Source organism: Centrocercus urophasianus, unplaced genomic scaffold, assembly GCF_019232065.1.
Source record: "Centrocercus urophasianus isolate 14NV4802_14NV808 unplaced genomic scaffold, USGS_Curo_1.0 seq_33, whole genome shotgun sequence".
In the NCBI taxonomy this organism is placed as follows: domain Eukaryota; kingdom Metazoa; phylum Chordata; class Aves; order Galliformes; family Phasianidae; genus Centrocercus; species Centrocercus urophasianus.
In genome coordinates, this window is record NW_024884900.1 from 615,349 (window position 1) to 639,067 (window position 23,719).

The 23,719-nt window shown below is 42.4% G+C and overlaps 4 protein-coding genes across 7 annotated transcripts in view; 1 reads left to right on the top strand and 3 right to left on the bottom strand.

Annotated features, from left to right (window-relative positions):
• Positions 1–2: 2 nt before the first annotated feature.
• On the bottom strand, positions 3–10,208 carry TNFAIP1 (TNF alpha induced protein 1). Of its 3 annotated transcripts, none has more exons than XM_042830435.1 (7): positions 10,194–10,208; positions 8,157–8,453; positions 6,664–6,833; positions 5,368–5,457; positions 5,217–5,269; positions 2,661–2,856; positions 3–2,095 (listed from the first exon to the last, which is right to left on the bottom strand). In XM_042830435.1, the coding sequence occupies exons 2-7, from the start codon at positions 8,371–8,373 to the stop codon at positions 1,877–1,879; spliced, it is 945 nt and encodes a 314-aa protein (XP_042686369.1). In that variant the 5' UTR covers positions 8,374–8,453; positions 10,194–10,208; the 3' UTR covers positions 3–1,876. The 3 variants fall into 3 exon arrangements, with proteins under 3 accessions (XP_042686369.1, XP_042686368.1, XP_042686367.1); XM_042830434.1 differs by lacking the exon at positions 10,194–10,208 and adding an exon at positions 10,024–10,073; XM_042830433.1 differs by lacking the exon at positions 10,194–10,208 and adding an exon at positions 8,653–9,996.
• A 111-nt stretch (positions 10,209–10,319) lies between these two features.
• Positions 10,320–12,415, top strand: IFT20 (intraflagellar transport 20). The gene is made up of 4 exons (XM_042830437.1): positions 10,320–10,525; positions 10,708–10,793; positions 11,556–11,659; positions 11,988–12,415. The coding sequence occupies exons 1-4, from the start codon at positions 10,399–10,401 to the stop codon at positions 12,067–12,069; spliced, it is 399 nt and encodes a 132-aa protein (XP_042686371.1). The 5' UTR covers positions 10,320–10,398; the 3' UTR covers positions 12,070–12,415.
• Positions 12,416–12,667: 252 nt separating this feature from the next.
• On the bottom strand, positions 12,668–15,196 carry TMEM97 (transmembrane protein 97). Its single transcript, XM_042830436.1, has 3 exons — positions 15,068–15,196; positions 14,330–14,474; positions 12,668–13,831 (listed from the first exon to the last, which is right to left on the bottom strand). Exons 1-3 carry the CDS (start codon positions 15,185–15,187, stop codon positions 13,581–13,583), a joined length of 516 nt encoding a protein of 171 aa, XP_042686370.1. The 5' UTR covers positions 15,188–15,196; the 3' UTR covers positions 12,668–13,580.
• Positions 15,197–15,259: 63 nt separating this feature from the next.
• Positions 15,260–23,719, bottom strand: part of NLK (nemo like kinase) — a 37,832-nt gene continuing 29,372 nt past the window's right edge. The window contains exons 6-11 of one of the 2 annotated variants that reach the window (XM_042830451.1): positions 23,508–23,717; positions 22,581–22,682; positions 20,058–20,144; positions 18,844–19,042; positions 17,615–17,714; positions 15,260–17,059 (exon numbers count right to left, since the gene is read on the bottom strand). In XM_042830451.1, coding sequence (XP_042686385.1) covers positions 17,617–17,714; positions 18,844–19,042; positions 20,058–20,144; positions 22,581–22,682; positions 23,508–23,717 — 696 coding nt within the window. In that variant the 3' untranslated portion in view covers positions 15,260–17,059; positions 17,615–17,616. The remainder of the gene's footprint in view (positions 17,060–17,614; positions 17,715–18,843; positions 19,043–20,057; positions 20,145–22,580; positions 22,683–23,507; positions 23,718–23,719) is intronic. The other variant, XM_042830449.1, reaches the window with a different exon arrangement.

The window sequence follows — 23,719 nt, forward strand, 5'->3', positions numbered from 1 at the left end:
GCAAATGTATTTTTCCTGGCACAAAAGAAAAGAACAGCTGAGAAACAACTAGAAGAAAGCAATACAAAAAGAGAAGAAGTTGTTAGAGTTTTAAAGAGGCCTTTCAGAACAAGGCAGGTTCATTATGTGGCAACTTACTTCCTGAATGTGAGGAAATAAGTGCCGTTCATTAGAGGCCCAGTTGGGCAATAAACCTCCCACATTTTGCAGCCATTAGTGTCTTCTAACAAAGCCTCAACGGTTACATTTTCAAAAGCCTAACTGAGTGGAAATCACTGTTTTGTTCCCTCCCCATCCTCCCTTTTTTTTTTTTTTTTGAATAATCTTCTATCTTAATTTTAGTTATGACTTTACTTCATTAATTTGGCTTTTACATTAATTTGCTTTAAAACTTCTATGTAATTTTGGCACTGGTGAAAGGAGTTCAAGACTAACCACCATGGAATCTGAGGCTTCCACCTTCACATAAAATATAAGGAAATAAAAGCAGTGGTGGAGCACGCTAAGCCACTGACACATGTCCACACGTGCCAGTGAGCAACCTGCAAGTAGTAACCTTGTATAACTGGTAAAATTGAATCTGCAACCTACATTTGAAACATACAATCAAACAGTTAAAAAGAAATTAGCAACTTCTCATACTAAACAAAGTTTTTCTGGAGACCCAACGTGCAAAACAGCCGGCACTCCAATCTTCTGAATAGTCCCCTCAAATTCCAATCAAACCCAATCAAGCACTCAGAATAAAGCTGATATTTCAGCTTACCATCTCTTTCCTCTGTCAGGGCCTCCTGCATGCCAGAACAAAGTTTTTACAATTATTCTTCAACTTCTATGCTCTAGAAGTGATTCAGAGCACAAAATTTAAACTCATTCTTCACTATATTAATATTACCTAGCATTAAAACTGTGTAGTCTGCACTTTTCCAGCCATCAGGAAAAAAGCCCTGTTGCTGGAGAAATTTAACATCAAATAACACTTTGGGCCAAGGGGGGAAACTAATGTAAAACTACATAATTCTACAGGTTGCCATTGTTTAGATGAACAGGATCAAACTATCAAAGCCCTGAACAATGCCATCCCTACCACAATCTGTTCTTAAAGTTTTCTTATTTGATAAACTTTACTCCTTCACCATTTTTTCCAGCTCCCATGACATCATTCTGTATGTATTTAAATTTTCAGTTATTTCTTATTTTTCACAGGGGGAGATTTTTTTGATGATTTGACTTCTCAGAGAAGCAAGCCTTAGGATTAATGAGTTTTAAATACAACTGCACTGGAACACAAACTGCTGTATGTGCATAAGGGAAAAACAGGAGAAAGAAATCACATATGCGCTGCACCTTACTAGTGGATAGCTAACTGTTTCCTCCAGGGGTTATCAGCTGTAGTGTTTTGTAGAAGTAGTCATGTTCTTTCCACCCCCTCTTCAGTGTTTTGATTTAAGAACTGAGAGTTCCATTCACCAAACCCTAAAAGGACAGGTAACTGAAAAAAATACTTTCAAATCACTCCGTCTCATTCAGGAAAAGCAGTACTTCCCACAGGAAGTAAGATATGTACACATCATTAGATATAAAAGAGCAACCACAAATGGTCACAATCAGTGTTTTGGAACCCATTTCCCATGTTGCATGAAAAAGGGGCCAGTCTGTGTTTAAAGCACATGGTGCAAAACAAACACCTTAGTTCTTAAGCCCTTGGCCTTTAGTGTTGCTTTGTGTGCATAAATGCCCATTTGCTTCTCTGGAGAGACAAGAAGCCAAATGAAAATCAGTCTGGAGTCCAACTGATCCCTCCCTACTTCCTGATCTCTGTCAAAGAATATTGATACAAGCCTTGAAACCAACCCCTCTCTCCTCCACTGACATGCTAGTGGCCAAGCTGACGGTCATCATAGGTGCTGTATCTCTTCACGTGGATTCGGCGCACTCGGTCACGAAGTTCAAAACCATCATCATCCTCACTGTGAGAGGCCTGGCTTCGGCTCCTGCTGGTTGCTTCCAGCAGAGAGTTATCAGGAACTCGTGGTGTTTCATACAGTAAGACGTTTAGAGTTTCCTCATAAATACGTGCCTCGGGGAATTCAACCTACAGAGAACAGCAGATGTCATTTTCCTGACCTAAACAGGGTAACCTGACTGAGCACCTGCCCAGAAATAAGAGACGCAACCATTTAGTCAAATGACATATGATATCTACATCAACGCAACAGAAACAAAGTTGGTAAGTTAAGTAACTGCAAATAGTAAGCTTAAGTAGGCATAATAAAATTAAAATCCTTACTTAAAGTTTATAGGCATTTATGTGGTTTTGGGACAAAATTCCACCAACTTTACACATCAGTGCTAAAAAGACTGCACTTTCAGAACTACCATTTGAAATCCTTCAGCTTTCTTTGAACTCAGCCTAGTACATGCCATCTTTTAGCAAGTACCAGATAGTGCCGCAGCACTGTAAGTAGTGAGCCACCCAAGTAACATGGAGGTCACTGACCATCAATTCCAGTCAATATTCATGACTGCCAGTATCAAAATCTCCCCAGGAAATGACATTGCCTCCCCCAAGCAATCTGGTACATCCACATCTTCCTACTATGCATTATTGAACTGATTCATTACAAACTATAGTAGACAAGTGGGTAAAACTCCTATACCTTGGTTTGCTTCTTCTCTGTGGCATACACTATCGAGGTACAACAGACTTCAGCAAGTTTCCGACCCTGTCCATAGAAAGACCAGCAGCAGATTTCATCCCCTATAACATCCTTAATGAAAAGAACTCTGCCATTGAATCGGAGAGAAAGTTTGTCAAACAGTTCTATGTTCTTCAGTAAGTTGTCATCTGAAGTACTGTAACAAAAAAAATAAAAATAAAAATAAAAAAAAAAATTATTTTTTCCTCTGGCTATCTCTACAGTTTCTATGCCTGTTCCACCACAGTTTTAAGCATTGATATAACTGCAGAATACAAGTAGTGACTCGTTGCCATATGCTGCCAAGGAAAGAGAGGATAATAGCAACCTTCAGATGCTCAGATAAGATGCTCTGATTTTCATGAACAAACACACCAGCCCTCAGAAGTTAAATTACATAATTAATAACAACAGCATAATTTCCCAAATAATTACATTAACTGTCTGCAATTATTTCTTGACTTATGCTCAAGACAATTAAATCATATGCTAACTACAGTTCTGTTTGAGCTCAGCTAGGTAGAGCTTAGTAACGGCCAAGTCTGAAGAGTCAACGTGTCTTGAAAGGCTAGCTGAAAATGATGGTGTTCTGCACGTAAAACTAGCCATACCTTATTTAAATTTCTAGGGTGGATACATTATTTTGTAAATCATGTTTTACTGACAGGAAGAACAATTTAGGTTTTTGATTAACTTTCTAAGCAAGATCTAGATGTTCAGGAGAAAAAAATAAGTATCATAGCTTTAAAATCAAATAGAGCCATCAGAATGTTAGCCTTAAAATTTAAAATATTATTTAAATAAGAACGCGATGACCAACAAACATCCAATTTGAAATTAAAAAAATACAACTTCAAAGCATTATTCTTCTGATATTAGCTCGAATGCTGCTCTATCTAAAGCTTGTACTCCGTGCACCTTTTGATCTCATTTTATAGCTGGCTAGGATATGTGGAAGGTAGTGAGCACATTACTGACACAACAAAGCTAACCTCACCAGCTCTAACAGTAAAATTCCTTACTCACTGGACCCAGAAGCTGAAGGTTTGCACTCTGCTGCCATGAACCTACCCAGAGGAATGAAATTCTGTTTGTGTGCAGTACCTTAATTTTTGGAAGTAGTCCCAGAAGGCTGTGAATACTTGTCAGTCAAGACACTGCTGACAAGAACAGCCAACTAGGCTTTACATGAAATATTTAGTCAGAGATGTACTTCTGTTCAGATCTAAACTTAAAAAGCATGTTGTGCAACCCAACAAAATCTTCAGCTCTTAAGATATCGTGGGATGAAATCAATTTGGGACTCAGCCAGTAACAAGTCCCAGGCATTATCAAGTGCAGAGCTGCAAAAAGAATTTAGAAGTCTTCATCCATTTCTGATACATGACCACAATGACTACGTAACTAAGAAACTCCTTTCATAATGTTGATTAGGAATAAAAGAAGCAGATAGCCTTTGGTTGCTAGTAGCCAGCACGGAATTTTAAATAAAGATTCCTCATTTAAACACCATCAAGGCATGAAGATTTGTGTGCAAGGAATAATTAGAATTCTACAGCTAGTTGAGATACCAACACCTTCTGGTATCTAGGATTCTGTTGCTCTCATAGCTAGCATGTTTACATTTCCAGAGCCACGATGACTAATATGCTATTCTGTACTTGCTTTAGCATCACTGCCATAAACCAAAGGATAACACCAGGAGGAGTGCAGAATGACTGGCAGATACAAAATGCAGTTTGCTGAAAAATGGGCTGCTCTTCAGCACTCCCTCAGGGAGCTTTTCCTGACTACGTGAAATTTCGTGATTGTTAGAATCCATCTCTCTGGCAGAAAGAGAGTCAGTTTGCCTGGAGAAAAAACTTCCCAGATTGCATGTTAGACTGAAAGGCTAAAACTGAGAATTCTGCCTAGCATAAAGGATTACTCACATCGCTTCAGTGACTGGTTTGGGAAAATCCAGAGCCATTCTGATAGCATCATAATAAATGGATCCTGATAGTTAAACCATAGAACTAAATGAAAAGCCAGTGCATTCTTGCACTGGCCCTGTCTGTGTTGTTCCTGAGCAGAACAAATTCTTTCCTTTGTAGCCAAATAATCAATTCATCTACAGTCACTGGAAGAGACAGAACATCAAGAATTTCTGTAGGTCAGGGTAAACAGAGTGAAAAATTGAGGAGGGAGGAATCATGGCTGCACTGGCTTTGCACCAAAAAGCTAACACTCTGTTAATAGTTTGCATTCTATTCTATTTCAGCCAGTAGCCTCATCATTCATATTTCTTGTCCTTTATCTGTTCATCTTTCGCAGGCACACACCTCCAGCACAGCATTTCAGGGAGTTTGGAGGAGGTGACAAACTGTATTTGGATTCATACCAACCAAAAATAACTACTCAGATCCACACAACAGCACTGTTGTAAGCTAAATAACAAAATACATGTTGGGCTGTACCACACTTTCCTCCACCCCCAAAATTAAATTTTCTGAGTGGGGGAAACACTTGGTGACATACCTGGTGTAAGAGTATTTGTTGTTGCTTCTATTATACAGCAGCTTAACAACGGGCTAACAGAAGGGAGAAAAAAAAAATAATTAAGCTTCGTCTTTGAATGCACTTAGCAAAAATTCAGTTGCTCATTGAATAAATGGAGAAAAGCAGTTACTTTCATTGAAGATTCTATCAGTCTTTCTTCTTCTTTAGGAGATGTAATAATCGGGATGTTACAGACTGGTTCATACAAGTCTTTCTTGTCCTGTTTTGAAAAAAAAAAAAAAAAAAAAAAAAAAAAAAAAGAGAAGAAATGGAAATAAACCTCAAGAGACATAAATGCTAAAACCAACATCTGCTGCTGCTTGCTCTTCCAGACCCTCCAGCCATGTTTCCAAACCCTGTGATGCAATGGAAAAACTCTGTGTTGCTATAGCAACCACAGAGCATTACCTTGATCTGCAACCCAGAAATACAGCAGAGATCTCTTATTCCCAGAAGGCAGTGATAATTGAAATACTGGGATGCAGGTGAACGTCCTTCTTAGCTATAGCAAAGACTCTGAGCTCAAGTCATATCTGCTTTAAGTGGGTTTATTATTCTGTCCTTTTTTGAAGAAAAGGATAGCGAGTTTTAATCAAATCAAAAGACTGCAGTATAGAAGAATATCAGTCATTATGAACTGAACATTTGGCAAGAACAGTACGTCACCAGAATGGACTTCAGCCCCTTGCGATACAAAAGCAGCAATCAGGAGCGTGTGGTACAGTCTGTGAATCCAGATTCCTTGCGTAGCAAATTAAAGAGAGCTCAATAGCTAATAGGAAAGCCTTGGAACATTTTGTTTTTAGAAGTGTTTTGAAATCCAAACCAGGAAGAGAATTGTCGTGTTACATTTTTTTTCAGGGAGCATAAGAAGCATATTGAGCCTAGTGTGTGAGGTATTTGTTAAGTATTCAGCTTTGTCCTACAAGAAATATTACTAATCATATACATAATCATATATCTGGGCTAGCCTTACTAAAAAGCTTACCAAACAAGCTGATTTAAATCAGCTGAACTTGAACCCGTAGGAACTGGGTGAATTAATAATGCTAACTCAGGTTCACATATTTGCATTGTGTAGTAATAAAATTATAGAAAATCCTTGAAGCAAATAATGCTTACCATATCAGGTGGTTTTTTTTTTTTTTTTTTTTACCATTAAAATTCAAACTTAGAAGTTAATTACATTTTCAAGGATTTTCAGAGCTCAGGCATAAGAAGTCTGGAAGGCTGTGCTGTGACAGCACATAGGTCTGAAAACATATCCAGGGAGATCATAAACCAAACTTCGTCTCTATCCAAAGCTCTGCAGAATGTTAGGTGTGCATACGGAACAAGGAAAACCATGGATTCAATAAATGGACTGGACAAGATCTGAACTGCTGTCCAATTTCAGCTACGTTACTTTGGTACTTCCATTTCTTACCTGCAGAGCTGCTTGGCACATATCAACTAAGCCCTGAATGAGATAATACTTGGCTTCTGCCATCAACTCTTTGATCTCCTGTCTGTGTTTAGGAAGTGCAATTGTGTCATCTCGGAGATAGTTTAAAATGGCTCCAAAGTGCTTCCCACAACGGTCTATAAGGATCCAGCCTGAAAAATAATCACAACATTTCAGTGACCTTAACACTAGGAGGCAAAAAAAAAAAACACCAAAAAAACCACCAACCCTCCTCAGAGGGGTTCACTAAGCCAACTGTTGCCTGGAACTACACAACTTCTGGTTCCATTCCGGGGAAGACTTTACTGACTTTCAGCAAATTGATATTTGTTACAGAACAGAAACTAACAGTGGAACCACTCCCTTGGCACCTTGTCTGTATTCTCACTACTTTCCAGCACCCCAGAAGAGAAGCCTTAAGCTTCCTATCACTGGACATTTAAAAAACTGCAGCGAGAACCTGGCTACACTGTATCTATTGATCACCCATTGTATCAAAATTATTTTCCGTGCTTCATCCTTTCTGTATTACGTTTCAATTAAAGTAATAAGCCTTTTTAATTACTACAGGAAGCCACCAGTTTACATCTATTTAATTGATGAACCCAGTGAGGAAAAAATGCTGTTCCAGACTCCAGACAGGAGGAAGGAACAGGACAAGGATGATCAGGAAGGAGTAGAGGAGGGGATACAGCACAGGAAACAGCAGTAGGCAGTTTTTGCAATTCTGAAACTTCCCTGCAGTCACACTGACTAGGAAACAGGATGTCTGACTTGCGGGCAAACAATAGCAAAGGACACACACTGACAGAGGGCTGAATAAAGTGCCCAACCGTTGTTCACAAAGTGGAAGGCAGACAAAAATAAAAAGTTATTTTATTTTAGGACCCAGTTATATAAGGTGACATAGGAAAGAGGGTTAAAATACTGCCAGATTCTCCAACTTAGGCTGCCTGAAGACAGATCTTGTCCTCCATTCTGGTAGAGGCTCTTACACAGAACTGCTGGGCCAAACAGAGTTAGTCTTACGTGACACTCAACGGGGTTCAGCCTACCTGAAAATCTTCAGCTCAGCAACTGAGGCTGTGCTGAGTTTTAAAGCTGAAAACTGAATCTCTCCTCCCTAAAGACATTTTGATTAATGCCACTACATAACTCCATAGATACGACAGCCCACATACTGTCTGTTCAGTCTTCATAAAAACATCAACGATCTGCATACCAACTGTGACTGCAGGAAGGAGAACCAGTCCTTCCACTTGTTAATTTTAGTAACAAAAGTACACATTTATATAAAGCATGGACGACTGGTAGAGCCAATGGGATTTGGCAGCCTAATGTTCCCTGATATTTTTGGGATACAGCTTTCTCCACACCTTTCACTAAGCACAGCTTTAATATATACTAAAAACAAACAAAAAAAACCCCCAGCAGTTACTTCACAATATTCTCAAAAACAAAAGACGCTCACTTACCTTCCTTATCTGTGAGAACTTCCATTCTACCGCTGAACATGGCCTTCAGCATCGTGTCGTGCCTGGTCAGCACTTGCACGGTGGTGTAATACAAGGAGCCCCCGACATTCAGCCGCACGTACTTGTTACCAGGACTGCCGACTTTGAAGCTACAAGTTTTAGGCTTGGGTCCCACAGCTGGGCAAAGGGTGGTGGTTAGACACGTGTCCCCCGACATCTCTTTCTGTAGGTAGATGACGACCCTGCAGAGCGTGGGCTTGATGGATCCCGCCGTGGTTGGCGACGAGTCACGCGGCACTAGGAGAAGACGGGAAGGCAAAAACAGTCGTAGCCACCAGACTCTTGAAACGGAAATGTTTAAGATCAACACAGAAGCCTAGAATTTTCACAAAGACACAAAGCCACCAAGCCCACAATGAAGAGACAAATTCAGTATATTCCTAAGGACACATCTACACGCTCTGACAGAATTTAGGTGTATTTTCAAACAACTTACACAGCAATACAGAAGCTGTTCAGCATACACAGTCATATTACAACTGCATTACTGTCAGCAAGGCAGGCTGAACTCTTCTGGAGTTCCTGTTATTCAGCCTTCAGTCAACACTACAATCAACACACAACACTGCAGCCCAAGGTTAAGTGTTGGAATTCAGCTCCCTTTCAACTTCCTGAAAGAACGTAACTTTCTTGCCTGCAGGAAGGATACAAACAGAAGAGCTTTTTCCAATTCCTTCATCTGGGGATTACATAAAAAATGTTTTAACGTGATGCTCTTTTAGCAGCTACAACTTCTTCAAATGACTTGATACTGAAGTCTGGAACATTACATTCTATTTCCTGGAAACTCCTTTTATTCAATTTCTCCCCCTCACTCCTAGAAAAGTCAACAGTAAATGCATTATAGTTTTTAGTATTATTGTTTGAAGATGGGTAAGCCAAAAAAACATCCGGTCTTTGGAATATCTGTCTCAGTTAAAAAGCCAGCACGATATTGGCCAGAATAGTAATTCCCCACCAGTAACCAAGCAACAGCAACTAAAAATTGGTTATTACAGTTGTGTTCTATAAGAAGTTACTCAAGAATTACTCAAATAAAGCAGCTAAGGGTAACAGAGGAATCCATTGAATACATTGCCAGTAACAAAGTTACTTCTTATTAACCATAGTTACATTCTGACACACATAAGTCAATCAGAAGTAGAACCAACAGCACACTGTACTACACCTAAAATCTCAGGTGAAAACAGAAACACAATTCAGGCCTGCAGGTTCGTCCTCAAAGTACCGTCTCACTTTAGACCATAAGAACCCTTCCTCCAAAATAAAAGTCTGCTTTTAAGGACAGCCAGAGTCTGTAATGAGCCACAGCTCTGGGTGTGCGTGGAGCTTTCCAGTCTCAACAGCAGTCTCTCTAGACACGTGCACTAGAGTGAAGGTTTCTGCTGGTTACCTCACTTCTGGCACGTCGTTAGAACCCAACACAGCACGACCAAGCAGGAGACAAAGCCGTCACTGAGGTCGTGATAACAGCTCACCTAGGAGGGTTCTGCAGTAAACAACGACGGAACCTTTAATTACCCCGTTAACACAAGACAAAACGATCCTCATATTTTCCTTCCGACCGGAGGGCGGCACTACGGCGGCACTACAACGGCACAGCCGCTGAGGGAGCGCTGCCACAAAACGGAGCGGTACTAACAGCTGGAGCGAAGAAAACAAGAAAAGAGAAAACAAAGGGAAAAAGATGCACAAAGCAGAGAAAGCAACCAGAAGGAAACGAGAACTCCGCACCGAGCACCCCGAGCAGAACCGGTGGTACCCAAATGCGCGCTGCGCCCCGCACCGGCCCTTCAGCTGCCCGTACCGGCTGTGTGGGCCGCTCCGGCCCCGTCTGGGCAGCGCCGGGCCGGTGATGCGGGGCCGTCGGGCGGCTCGCGTCCCAGGTCACAGCAGTGCCTCCGGCCCAAACGCGGCGGCAAGCCCGGAGCTCCGCGTCCGCAACGCCGACAGCACCCGACCCCGACACTCGCTCACCGCCTGCAGCCGCCCCACCGCCGCGGGCCGCGGAGCACCTCACTTCCTGCGCGCCCCGCCGCAGCCCGGAAGTGCTTCCTGCCGCCCGCCGCAGCCCGGAAGTGCCCCTTCGCGCCCTCCGCAGCCCGGAAGTGCTTCCCCAGTGCCGCTGTGGTAGCTGTGAAGGGCCGTAGGTCCCGTCCCGTCCTTCCCGTCCTGCCGGGCGATGGCGCAGGCGGCACTGGGCTCGGCAGGGCTGCACTTCGATGAGCTGAACAAGCTGCGCGTCCTCGATCCTGACGTGGCCCAACAAACGGCGCAGCTCCGCGAGGAGTGCAAGGCCTTCGTGGACAGTGAGTGCTGCGCGCCGGGCCGGGCCGGGGGGCGCTCCGCTTCCATCCGCGTAGCGCTGACGGCCCCGAATGCGCGTGCGCACTGCGCGACCTGGGGGCAGAGCGGCGTCTCGCTGTCGTTGCGGGAGCGTTCGTCTCCTGTGGTGTTGTTTTGGGTGCTACGTGACTGTTTTTCTTTTCAGAAATAGTAGAATTTCAAAAAACAGTGGGTAGCTTAATCGAGCTCGTTGACCAGCTGGCCAAAGCTGCCGAGAGCGAGAAGATGAAGGTACCGTGCCGTTACGGGCTGTCCTGTCTGCCGCTCCGCGCGGTGTGTGTGTGAAAAGCCTCCCGTCCCGTTGTAACAGCGCGGCGGCACTGTCACCGTCTTAGGGCGTTTCTGCGGCCCCACCTGCGTGCACTTTGGGAGCATGAGGCTCCACATAACTGATACTAACAGCTGGGATATTTTGAGCACTCAGTGCCATACAACTCCTGCATTTAACAAGCCTGCTGCTGTCGCTTATCTGTCTCGCTCCACTTGCTCATGGAGAGAAAGCATCTCTCCAGTCACACCTCCTAGTAGGGCACAGTTCTCAAGAGACACGATGGGCTCTGTGAGGAGAGGGCTGTCCAAGAAAAACCTCTGTAACTGCCTCTGGAACGTGTACTTCTGCATGTCACCAAGTGTTCTTTATTTTCTCACTTTATTATGGAATTGGAAATGAATTTTCAGCACAGCTGTAGATTACTTTTTCCTTATTTGTTCTGTGGGAGGAGTTCTGGAGCCTGTCTGTTGGTAGCCAGTGACCAGAGGTCAGGCTGCATTTCCAAAGACTTTTATTTCAGGCTGATAGGAATATCTCACGTTGGAAGATGCCTTAACCTGCCCAGCCTCTATAGGGACTGTGCTTGCTCCACAGCCCACTCAGCAGAACGATAGCCCCTTCTGCTGTTAGCATGGCTGAAATGTTTTAATCGCAACCTGCTGGTAGTGAAAGGGATTAAAAATTCCCTGTACAGCTCCATCACCAAACGTCTGTTTTGACAGGCCATTGGTGCACGAAATTTGCTGAAGTCTATAGCAAAGCAAAGAGAAGCACAGGAACAGCAACTTCAGGCTTTGATAGCTGAGAAAAAGATGCAACTGGAAAGGTGAGCTTTCTATTAAATACTTTTGGGGTGCTGATGTAATAGTTGGAAAAGGAAGCCGTGTAGCATATGAAACAGCCGCTTTCTGAGAAGGATCATTTCTAATAGCTTGTGGCTAACTGAATAGAGGTGATGTGAGATCATGCAATTGTGGAAATTAAAACTAACAGAGTGCCAGGTAGCTGACTTTTAAAGGCATTTTAGAACTGCAAAGTCTAATTCGTGTAACTGTTGCTTTAAAAAGGACACACACATAGCATGAGCTTCCTTCTCAGACCAGTGAGCACTGTACTAAGTCATCAGCTGGTAACCTATTTTCTTTGTCTTTCAGATACCGAATAGAATATGAGACTCTGTGTAAAATTGAAGCGGACCAGAACGAATTCATTGACCAATTTATTTTTCAGAAATAGAAGACTTTAAGATAAACTTGGAAATATGAGCATTCCAGAATCTTGGCAATTCCAGAAATATGCAATTTTTCACTGTGTGCAAATGAATGCAGATGGTTTGTGCAAATAAAAGTGTATTTTAATGCAGTGTGAATTACACTAAAAGTGGCAATAAGGAGGGCTTTCTAACAGATGTAAGACTGTTCTGTCCTTTGATTTTTATAAAAGCTTTGTACAGTCAGTAGTTCAAATTCAAATTGTTGTTGAATTAATGCTACTGTTCCTATGTTAATGTCTCTCACCTTTTGAAATGTGCAGCTCTTTCAAAGAAATAAAGAAATAAACTATTGTTTTTCACTTTCTTGGATATATCAGAATTAGTTTCTTCTGTTGGTTTATTGGGGAGCTTGTAAGTTTGTGACTCCCTGAAACTGAATGCCTGTGATCTAAAATCAAAGCTTGTGTTGGAATGGCAATAGATGCATTTTATGTCTGTCTTTAGGCAACCAAATATGAAAATGTTGGCCTTTTCAAAGCTCGTGGAAGGTTTAAATTATACACCAGTAGAGTCCTGAAATAATAAGGCAGTGACTGAAGAAGCCTGCTCAGTGGCCTGCAATTTTACAAGTCTTCATGTTTTATTCTTACAGATCAAACTGAGAAAAAGAAAGTCTACCAGCAGTTGGTTTTATTTTCTATTACTTCAAAGTATAACACAATTATTTTTCTTTATCTAAGCTCCCATAGATTATGTTGGTTTTAATTTATTCCTTTCAGAAATTAAATGCAATTTGGATGCAGTTATTTATTTCCACACTAGAAGTTATTTCATGGAAGAGAAAAGTTTACAAATCCTTGTTTACAGCTGCTGAAGTACTTGAAGAAATCCAGGAGAAATTGCCAAACAAAAGAAATCATTCAGAAATCTGGATTTTGGCACATTTATCACCGACCAGGCATTTGCAAGTAATCAAAATTGGAGCAGAGAAAAATAAGGTGAAATTTTAGATGGAAAGCTGAGGAAGTTAAGGATTGTTACATGATCTGAAATGCTTCAAAAGTAGATGAGAAAAAGATTTTAGCTTTGCAAATTTGTATGTAATCAGTTAAGGATTTTGTAGAATATGTTATTGGAAGACAAATTTCAACCTGAAGTAACCTTGGAGAAAAGAAAGTTGAAGGAAAAGCATGGGCTGCAGTTCCCAGCCTCCATCACACGGTTGTGCATTTAATGGTTGGAAGTTCATTTTCCTCACACAGAAGCACCACACAAAATTGACAATGGGCAGGGAGCTGCCGGGTCCCTTAAGCTACAAATACCCAGGTACCGCCTGGATCTGCCAACACAGGCTTCTGCCAAACCTATTTCTGATGGAAGGGCTGTGAACAAAAGCCAATTCAAACTTTCCTTGCAGGAATCTGACGCTTTGCTAATAGGAATTGCAGTCAGCATCACTGCTTGTGTTTGTCACAGAGGACTGGGGTCTGGATAAAACTAATGGGGAAGTTGTGCTTACACCGTTTACAGCAGACTACCTCCTTTTCCTTTTCTCCACCTGGTTGTACTGGGGGCTGTATAGCATGGTAAAAAGAATCAGAAGTGGTATCAGCAAGTATGGTGCATATATAGATAACAGAATGAGGCGCTCACGCAGTGTCTGAGGACCCAGATGCTCTGACGTTGAGAAATCATGGAACAGGATGTGAGCCAGGATAGCAAACAACGTTGTAGCTACATGGGTGGAGTATATAATTGCAGGAGTCCTTATCCATTTGCAGCCACCTGGGCAGGAGCAGCAAGGAAGCAATATTCAGGCAGTGGAATCAAACGGAATTTGGTCACTTTTAACAGAACATCAGCTGTGTGTCTATCACACCAGGGGCCACAAGGCATCGCAGACAGCAGAAACGAAGAGCTTATGGCAACCCATGGAATAGTCCAACTTTGTGGAAACTTGGATCGATGCTGCGATTGTTCAGGGTTTTAAAGCAATAAAATAAGTGCACAGCTTAACCAGAGCTTCATCAGTGCTGGAGCTCACCAGATGTCAGCCGCTGGTGCTGTTACACATAAGTGAGCGCAGCTGAAGAGGGTGCATGAGTCACCATTTTAATTTCTGACGGCTCACTTATGCTGCATTCTTAGGCAAAACTTGCCATGAAAACCGCTCTGTGCTGTGGCCCTTCACTGCTTAGGACTGATAGATAAACCACCTCTGTACAGAACGTGCCGTGCAGAAATGCTGCACAGGACACCTTCTCACACATCGTTCATACCAACCTTTTAAGAAGGCATACGCTGCGACGGGAAAGAACGGCAGCTGTAAGAAGGCTTCGCAATATATGAATGCCTTGAACCACTCCGGGGGCTGCAGCATCAGGGGGTCCCGGAAGGCGGTGGCATACCAGTGCAGCAGTTCCGTCAGCTGCAGAGAAACAGCAAAAGCGCTCGTTAACAGAGCGAGCGCCGCCTGTAAAGGGGGCAAACCGTGCTGGTTGGATGGAGGCATTATCGCAGGGAGCTGCCATGAGTTTCCCCGACAGAAATTCCAGCATGGCTTTAAGTTGGACTTTGAACAGAGATACGTGTTGAGATTTGCAAGTTAACTATTAATTAAAAATGGCTTCCCTAATGGAACGGTTTTACAGATGGCAGAAAACGTGCTCATCAGACGCAAAGCCCAGCGCCGAGCTGCGGGTCTCAGCCCGGCGGCCGCAGCTGAGCTCTTCCGCTCATCCTCTCGTCTCGCTGGTTTCGCTAAGCCCGCCGCCCCCAGGCTCTCGTTCCGGACGCGGCCGACCGGAGACGCGCAGCCACCCGCCGCTCCCGCCGCTCGCTCCATCGCCCGGCATCCCACCCCCGCCCCAAACACCGCGGACTGGAAGCGCAGAGCGTCATTTCGTTTAAGGCCGCTTCAGCAAATCCGCCGCGCCTCCCCGCATCGCCCCCTACGTACGGACACCGAACCGCGGGCTCGGCGGCACCCGGCGGCTCCCGCACAGCGCGCCCGGCCCTCACTTGCTGCGGGTGCAGCCCGGCGGGCAGCAGCGCCTGCAGGTCGAGCAGCAGCGTGACGGGGACGTGCGAGACGAAGTAGAGCGCGAAGGCGGCCTCCAGGCAGCGCAGCGCCCGCGCCATGGCGGCGGCTCCCGGCCCCGCCCACCGAGCGCGAACGGCCGCGTGTGCAAGAAGGAAGGCGGTGGCCGAGGCGAGGTGTTACAAAGGCTTTACTTGCATCGTTTCAGACAGCGTTAATCGCGATCGTAACAGCTGGATCTTAAATAAAAGTAGGAGATGAGACAGGAAATAAAGATAACGCGCTTCTTTTTCAAATGTCACATTTAATGTTTTCACCACTGTACTTCAAATCTACATTTTACAAAGTGACCAGCAAGTGTGCCACATAACTGACCAACCTCTGAGATTTTACCTTTCATACCAGTGTCTTCTCGGGCTCTCCTAATTACACACGTTTCTCATTCAAGTGAATTAAAATGCTTCAGTTGGTTCTATTCTCAGGAGCCTCACAAAAAACAAAGATATTGCACCATCTTTGTTCAGTAATTCAACGTTTGTCTCTTTTTCACAGCAAATAATTACTTCATTGAAGTTAAAACTTCCGAACATAACTTACTGATAGTTTCCAATTTCAGCTCAGATCACCCTTGTTGAAAATACTCTGCTAAATACAGATAACTTACAATAACTTTAACAGTTAATTGTCCATAACAAACACCACGGTTTTTCTCCAGACCAATGCTCAAATTTTAAGACCACCCTTTAATATTTCTTTGTACAGGTGAAAAACAGTCTTCAATTTTCTAGTCTTGTTTTAAATACAAAAGTTGGAAGGGACATTCAAGTTTCAAGTCTCCACACTGAACTTAAAAAAAAAAAATCATGTGGAGGTAAACAAACCAAGTTGTATACTCCAGGAGGTAGAGGCCTTCAATTTGTGTTCATATATACATATGCACAGAATTCAGTGTTCCAACAGAAAAAGAATTTGCCAAAAAGTAATAAAAGTTATTTACTACTGTGACATCTCAAGACTTCCACAGCTTTGCCTAAAGACACGAACACAACATAACTCCCTATGTGCTTTTTTTTCCTTTTCTTTTTTTTTTTTCTTCTCTCTCTCAACTGTCCAGTGCAGGAAAAAGTTCTCACAAAATTTCACAGACCTAAAATGTGCAAGCTAGTTTCTCTCTATACAGCAATGATGTCAGGGATCTCTGAAATTAGCCCATAAATGGAAGTATTTACACACATAGAAGATGCATGCTGGGGGGTTTTATGTAAGAAAGAGCAGAAAAAACTTCTAATAAAAATAGATTAAATATATATATATATTTATACTGGGTAAGGAAACAGAAGTTTAGTCTCTCCTAGTCACAAACTCATTCTCTCTACTCACAACATCTGATTTTAGAACAGCACACATCACCATCACAGCTCTAGTGAGAAGCTATTTATAGGGTTGGATCATCGGGTGCGGTGCCACCTCCTGTGGTCACAGCCACCCAACGTGACTTCATCATTGGTCGCAGTCAAGTTTTCTGTATTCCTTACTTTTAGAAAACCCCAAATCTTCAGGAATGGCTCAATATCAAAATGTATGTCTGTCTTTGCGTACAATCTCACTTCATTTAAAAAAATCCTCCCCAAATTTGGTTCGATTCTGTTTGTTCCGAGCTGAGCCATCACAGCTGCACTATAATTCATAAAACACGTGCAACTCTGGGTAAAATATTTTCTTCTAAAAGCACAACCACTTTACAAGATTAAAAGTCTAGTACATTTCTAAATATTATTCATATTGTACAAGTAGTGGTTGTTAATTTAAAACTTCATTAGTAAAATTACAGTACAAGCATGATTAACCTCCAGAATTGCAAATCCCAGACTCCAGTGGAAAGCTACATTACATCTTCAGTAGTACATTATCTTCCACTTCACTCCCAAACCAGTGGAGATGGTGGCATCTCAGAGGGTTGAGCAACTGTGGAACTAGAATGGAAGTGACACAGAAAATCAGTGTTCATTTGCAAAACCTAATGGACAACAAAGTTAATGCTTGACCAGAAAGCAAATGTTTCAGGTGTGCAAACATTTCAGCATCCCGTCCCCTTAAAGTGCAAGAAAACAAAGCAGCCTCAAGCCCAGCAGTTAACAACACCAGCGCCAAGTACTGAACCACATTTATCTGTGCATTTCCTTAATGGTTCTTTACCTACAGCTGTCACTCGTCGTCATTTTGCAGTGCATTTTTGCAGTCAGAATTTAACCCACCAATCTTTCAAGTCTAATTTCAGTAATTATTTTTACAAAGATATTACTTGAAACTTCTACACATTTTACTTAAATTTTAAGTATTTGTATTATAAGTATGCATGAAATGTAAGTCTCTATAACATGATTTTGTAATGTAACTACACATACACTTAAGGGATTTTTTTCAGAAGTTATCTATGGACTCCTCAGAAATTCAAAACAAAAACACTGTGGATGTGTGAATTCTGTACTACTAATAAATGTGAATTAATATCAGATGTGATTACATACAGTTACCTAATAAAGCTCTTAAAAGCAGCAGACTGAGGGTTGATGCAGAGAGGTACTCTGTTTCCTTTCTGCTGTTCCAAAATGAACTGGTGAATTATTTCTGTACGTAAGAGAAAAATAAGACACACCACACCATGAGATTAACGTCTGTGCTGCAGTGGTACCTGTGCTGCTGTCAGCAAGCTTTACAAACAGCATTTACAACAACAGATGACAGAGAAGACAGCAGAGCTATATGCAGCACTGAAAAGCGATGGACAAAGAGAAAGGGAATGGAAAGAATAACGGGATAGAGATAGTTTTTTTGTGTGAACTCCTAGGAACTATCAGTGTGAATTTCAGAACTCCAAGTTCAGGATATGTCCAAAACAAGGCACATTATCACAGCAAAATGGTGTCTTTTCCCCGAGTGACTGAATCGCTTCTTAAAAACTGTGGAGGTAATGCATTTCTTCTCCCTGTCCTCTTCGTATCTTATTTGAGCTGCCATCAAATAGAAACAAAATCCCCACTGATATCTCTCCTACCGTACTGCTCATAAAATGCTTTCCTGACTGGATCTGATTTCCAGAGAAATAACATTTCTTATGCCTTGTTTGTCATCACGGAATCAGACTTCAGATCTCCACTGCCACAAAGCTGCCCCCTGGCAACCACCTTCACCTCCCTGTCCCAGGCAGAGATTGGTTTGCCTCACAGCAGCACACGGAGACCCTGAGCACAGCCCTGCATTGCTGCCAGAGCAGCACAGATGGCAGCAGCTGCTGCACAGACACCAGGCACGGCTGCTTCAGAGAAAGCACATGCCACAGCTAAGAGGAAATGCAGCTGAACTGAGACCACTCAGCTTCTGCCCCTTATTGATGGTGCTGACCCTTCTGCAGCACCGCCATCAAGAGAGCACCTGGAAACAAAATGGCGGCGATTTCCATTTTTGCTCTGGAACAGCCTTCAAAAAGAGCAAACGGCAAAGGGAACAACTTCACTGCAGGCAGCTGCTTGGGTCAAAGCAACACCTGCACACACCAGCTAGTGTGTGTGACACTGCAGTGCCTCACAACCACCAGAAACATTTTTACTCTTTTAGTGAAAAGGAAGTTTGCAGTATTTACCCTGGAACATTACCTTAAAGGAAAAAAAACCAAAGTAGGGCCACGAGTCCTAGCTGTGCATTGCTAAAGGATGCAGCAGGAAGATACAAGCATACACAAAGGCTGATTATGACTCACCTTTAACCTGCCGAACAGAACTGAGGTTCTTTTCAAAAGTGTCATCAAATTTGGGATTAGTGATGGGTTCAAAATCACTAGTATAAACTCTTCCAGTGGATGTGGAAAAACAGCATTTACACATACAGGTGTGGTATCGCAACCGCCCTTCGTCAAGGTATGGGTGAGCTAAGGCATCCTTAGCAGATATTCTTTTGGACTGAAACATTGCATTTAAAGAAAAAATAAAGAGTCAGGATATTTTCAGTTACTGCAGCAGCCTTAGCAATACCTATTCATCAATTTCAACCAACTGTTCTGTAAAACCCCCAATCCTGTTACATGTTTTGGCTTTGCAAACACGCTGCCACTAGGGGGGACATTTCACTTAAAGAGAAACCACTACTAAGATGACCCTGACCTTTCTGTGCTGTGGCCAATGATAGAAATACTGCTGATGTGACTTTTACAAATTTGTTTTTCAAAAGTTACTTTTTCCCAATAAGCTTCAAGCGATGACCTTCTCAATAAATCAAAATAAACACTAGGAATTTAAATTGAGCAAATACAGTACTTCATAAATCCATGTTCTGCAAAATGATTTCATGCGTCTCTAAGTATGTATTTAAAGTAAAACACAAATTGCAGCACTACTTGAGGATGGAATAATTTGGCACATGCTTCCAGAGTTCTTAGCAATATCTTACACGCAAAGATTCAGAAAGCAAGAGGTGAAGGAAGAACAGGGCAGAAGGTGCTCACAGTAAGGATTTAATTATAGCCTATTTTCACATTAATGTGACTTTTAATGCCTAATCCAAGTGTCCCACCGAGTCATCCCATCAAAAAGACCATTACCAGATACACATATTATCTATGTATGCAGAAGGAATTTTTTGTGCCTTGCAAGACCACAAGCACCCACACATCTTTAATTAGAACTGCATCAAAGTATCTGATGTTCTGCTACCTACACCTAGCTTAGGAAAAGACAGCATGATTCACAAACACCCTCATCCCCCTGACTCTACCACAGCTTTCTGCAAAAGGCCAGCAGATTTTAATAGTGAAATCCTTGTTCCAGCAGGAAATTAATTGGCCAAGTGTAAGGTGACACTTTTATGTCTCTTATGACCAAAAGTTCTGATATGCAATCTAGAAAATTGGTTCAAGCAGTTCTTTACTCACAATACTCTTAAACAAGAGGTATTAGCTATATTCGAAATCATACTTACTGGATCAAAGACCAACATTCTGCAAAGGAGATGAACTGCTTCATGAGTAGCTTGACTGGAAAGTGTATATAGGACAGGAAGGGATGGCTGCAAAGGAACAGGGAAGAAAAGCACAGTTTCCTGTCAGATCAATCAGCCAGAAAATCCCGCTACAGCCCGCGCTGCCTTCCAGTTAGCAAGGACAGACTTCTTGCTGAGGACACGCACTGCTTCGTGCTTCCCAACAAGACTGCAATCACTAACTCAGCAACTGTAACAGAAATCTAACTGATCCTTTTTTCCTTGGTTGAGACATCATCCCCGGGGCACAGCTATTCCCAACCCGCTATCTGATGGTGAATGGCCTCTGCTCTGACTGCAGTACAACCCGGTGCAGTACGAGGTCTTTCTTCTCGCTCAAATTAATTCTAAGGGCTGCCAACGTCTGCAATTATTCCCCAGCTGGAAAACGAACAACTTTTAATTCTTGGCAAACTATGGGTATAACTGATGCTGAAGAAGATTTACACCATTTCCTAAGATCATTAAAAAGAAAAAAACAACTAGTTCTGCAGTGCTTTAATTATAGTCATAAAATCAAGTCATCTATACACAGTGCTACCCCCTAACCAGTACAATGCAGGCATTTACAGGAAAGCTGCTGTCACTTCCATCTCACTTCCAAGGCACGTGGCAGAGCAGTGACAGAACCCAGTACTCTCAGGCCCCAGATTTCCCTGCACGAGTCCCTGTTGTGCCCGGCAGTTCTGAAGCCCCTGGCAGGTTCTGCAACTTTCATTTTCTATAAAACGACCTTCTCTTAGTTATTACATGTTTATTTTTTAGGGGATGCATTTATATTTTCTCCATAAAAACTTCATGAAGCAGTGCTGCTCAGAACTAACAGAAGGCACAGACTATAGCTTACAGTCTAGTTCCTACGGCTAATGCACCATTTTATCCATGCCAGAAACACTTCATAGCATTTCACCTCGCTTGCTTTTTGGCATTCCCATAATTCAACAGATAAAAGGACAGATTCAGTGGTTTGTAGAGAACCACCTCAGCACTGGGATTAGAAAAAAAAAAATCATCAGCAGACACTTCTGTTCCCTTTTCAGTTCTTAATAAAGCATCCAGGCTTAACATACAGAATAGGTCTAACAAATAAATACTACAGTTCTTGCTTAGCCCTACCAAGAGCACAAGTTCTGCACTGCGGGAAAGCCAGGCGATTATCAAACCATCAGGATTTAAAACCAACATATTTCATAAAGCTTCTGGATGCAGACCAGCACCACATTACACATCTGTAACAAAGTGCAGTGGATCTATTTCTCCCAGCTCTGGGCACTACAAAACAATTATTATTTTTGTTAACAACGCAAATCTTGGGAGTGCAAGACTACAGGCTGAAAATATACATCTCAGTGTGTGATAACAAATACAATTAGACTTAATTTGTTTGAGAACTGGGAGAGAAAGTCTTCAGGAAATCCTATTATTAACATAAAAAGAATAAGAAAGTCATAAAACAGAGCACATGCCACCACAACGTAGGGAATCAAGGCTGCCCAGAAGGTAGAACTCCCACCCTAATAATATAGCAGAATATATACTCAGTGCTCATTTCTATGGTAACTACTATTGTGGTGAGTTGACATTTGAGAAATTGCTTCTATATGGAGAAAATAAATATGTAAACTCTATTGGAATGACCTGAAGTATTAACACGTACTGGTTAGTCATCCTGCTCATTTTTACTACCCGACAATCATAAAATTGGCTACACTGGGTGGGCATACTGCTTTACCACTGTGCTAAGGACTCCTGCCTAAGCATTTCTTTATATCTGTATCTTTCATTTGCTATTTTTGTTGTCCATTGGCATCATGATATCATCTCATCTCCTTTCCCTGGTTTGTTTTTTTATTAACTTTTTCACCAGTTATGTTGAACACTGCACCTCAGTTTTCTGCGTCATCTGAAACGTTTCACAACCAGCTCAGGTCATTGCACAGATGTCTTTGCTGAGGATCTGCTTGACTGTTCTGTTTTCTGATCTTGATAATGGGCAATTTCCTCTTCCAACACTCTCAATCCTGTCTGTAAAGGAGTTCCTCTGGGGCTTTCTGAACTATGCTGCTGATTTCAATTTGTCTCTTTTCAACATTATCACTTAAATTAACGACTTCATTCAGAATAGCTATCAAAACACCATCTCAAAAATAGGAGCAATGTTCACCTGTATCAGCAATTCAAACAATATAAATAAGTCAGAAATACATTTGACAAGTGAGAAAAAATCTTGTCAGCACAGAAGTTCGAATAACTGCACAATTAACCATAGCCACCTTCTTCAGTGAACTTATCTAATTTCAGAGTTGTCTCTGCTTGTGAACTGAGATGTCAAAGTATTTATGAAGGCACGTGCCCTGACCCGAGAGTGAGAATTCAACTGAGACGTAAAACAGAGGAACGAGACAACAGAAGCATCTGCACAGAGAAAATGCTGTGCCATGAAGGCAAGTGGAGCACTGGTACCTGTTTGTGAGGACCCCTGAGTATGTGAGCCTTGGCGCCTTCGCACGCTGTCCTCATTGCTTCCAGTGAGGGCGTTCCCAGCAGGTCTGTGATCAGATCCAGCTGCAGGCACAGAACATAAGCACTTGGGATTTCAGGCCTATATCGATATAGTTAACTAGGATAGCAGATTCTGAAGCTGAAGTAAATTAACGTATGAACCAACGTTTCACCGTATTTCTGCAGCAGTGAGTGCACATGCTCCTGCCGTGAATGAAAACAAAAACATCCCATAGGAGTCAAAGTTAAAAAACAAATGAATCCTGCCAGCAGTGAGCTTAGCACCCCGGCTCCCCGGGTTCCCTCATGACCACCCTCCGCTCACGCTAACGAGCATTTGCCCAGCTCCCCTCTGAGAATGAACCCATCATCACACAGGCCCTGCACGCATGAAAATCCCTCATCAACTGTTGGCATCAGATTGAGAAATGTGATTACTGTCTGCACAGCCAACGCGTCGCTACATTTGGTGGCTTCTCTCCACCTCAGCTCCACTCACAGGCAGAAGCACTGCTCTGTGAGGCACCGCCAGGTCCATCGGCTTCACAGCTCAAATGCAATACTGCAACTCCACTTACACACCAATGGAAACGTTACTTTCTTATTCATAGTCAGAAGAAGATTGATCCCAGTTACATCACTTTAAAATGCCACAGTGTATGTCAGCACTGCAGCAGATTAAAGGGGAATACAAAAAAACACAAATTTCAAAAGTAACGGCAGTTACTACTACTTTTAGCAGCATCTGGAAGCCATCCCTTCAATGTTAGAAACAGTTTGGTTTTCTGCCCACGCGTAAACAAAGCAAAACAAAAGCAGTTTTGAGATTCAAAATGCCCCGGTATAACTAACTCCATCATATTATTTTAGAGGGAAATTTAATTATACCTGCTGAATGGGACTCTGTGCCTGAAACAATATTCTTCGCCCGAGCAGCTCTGCAAAGATGCAGCCTACAGACCAGATGTCAATAGCATTGCTGTAGTGGCGGCTGCCCATCAGGATTTCTGGAGCTCGATAATACTGAGTGACAACTTCCTGAGTCATGTGACGAGATTCATCTAATTCTTCCACCCTGGCCAATCCAAAATCACAAATCT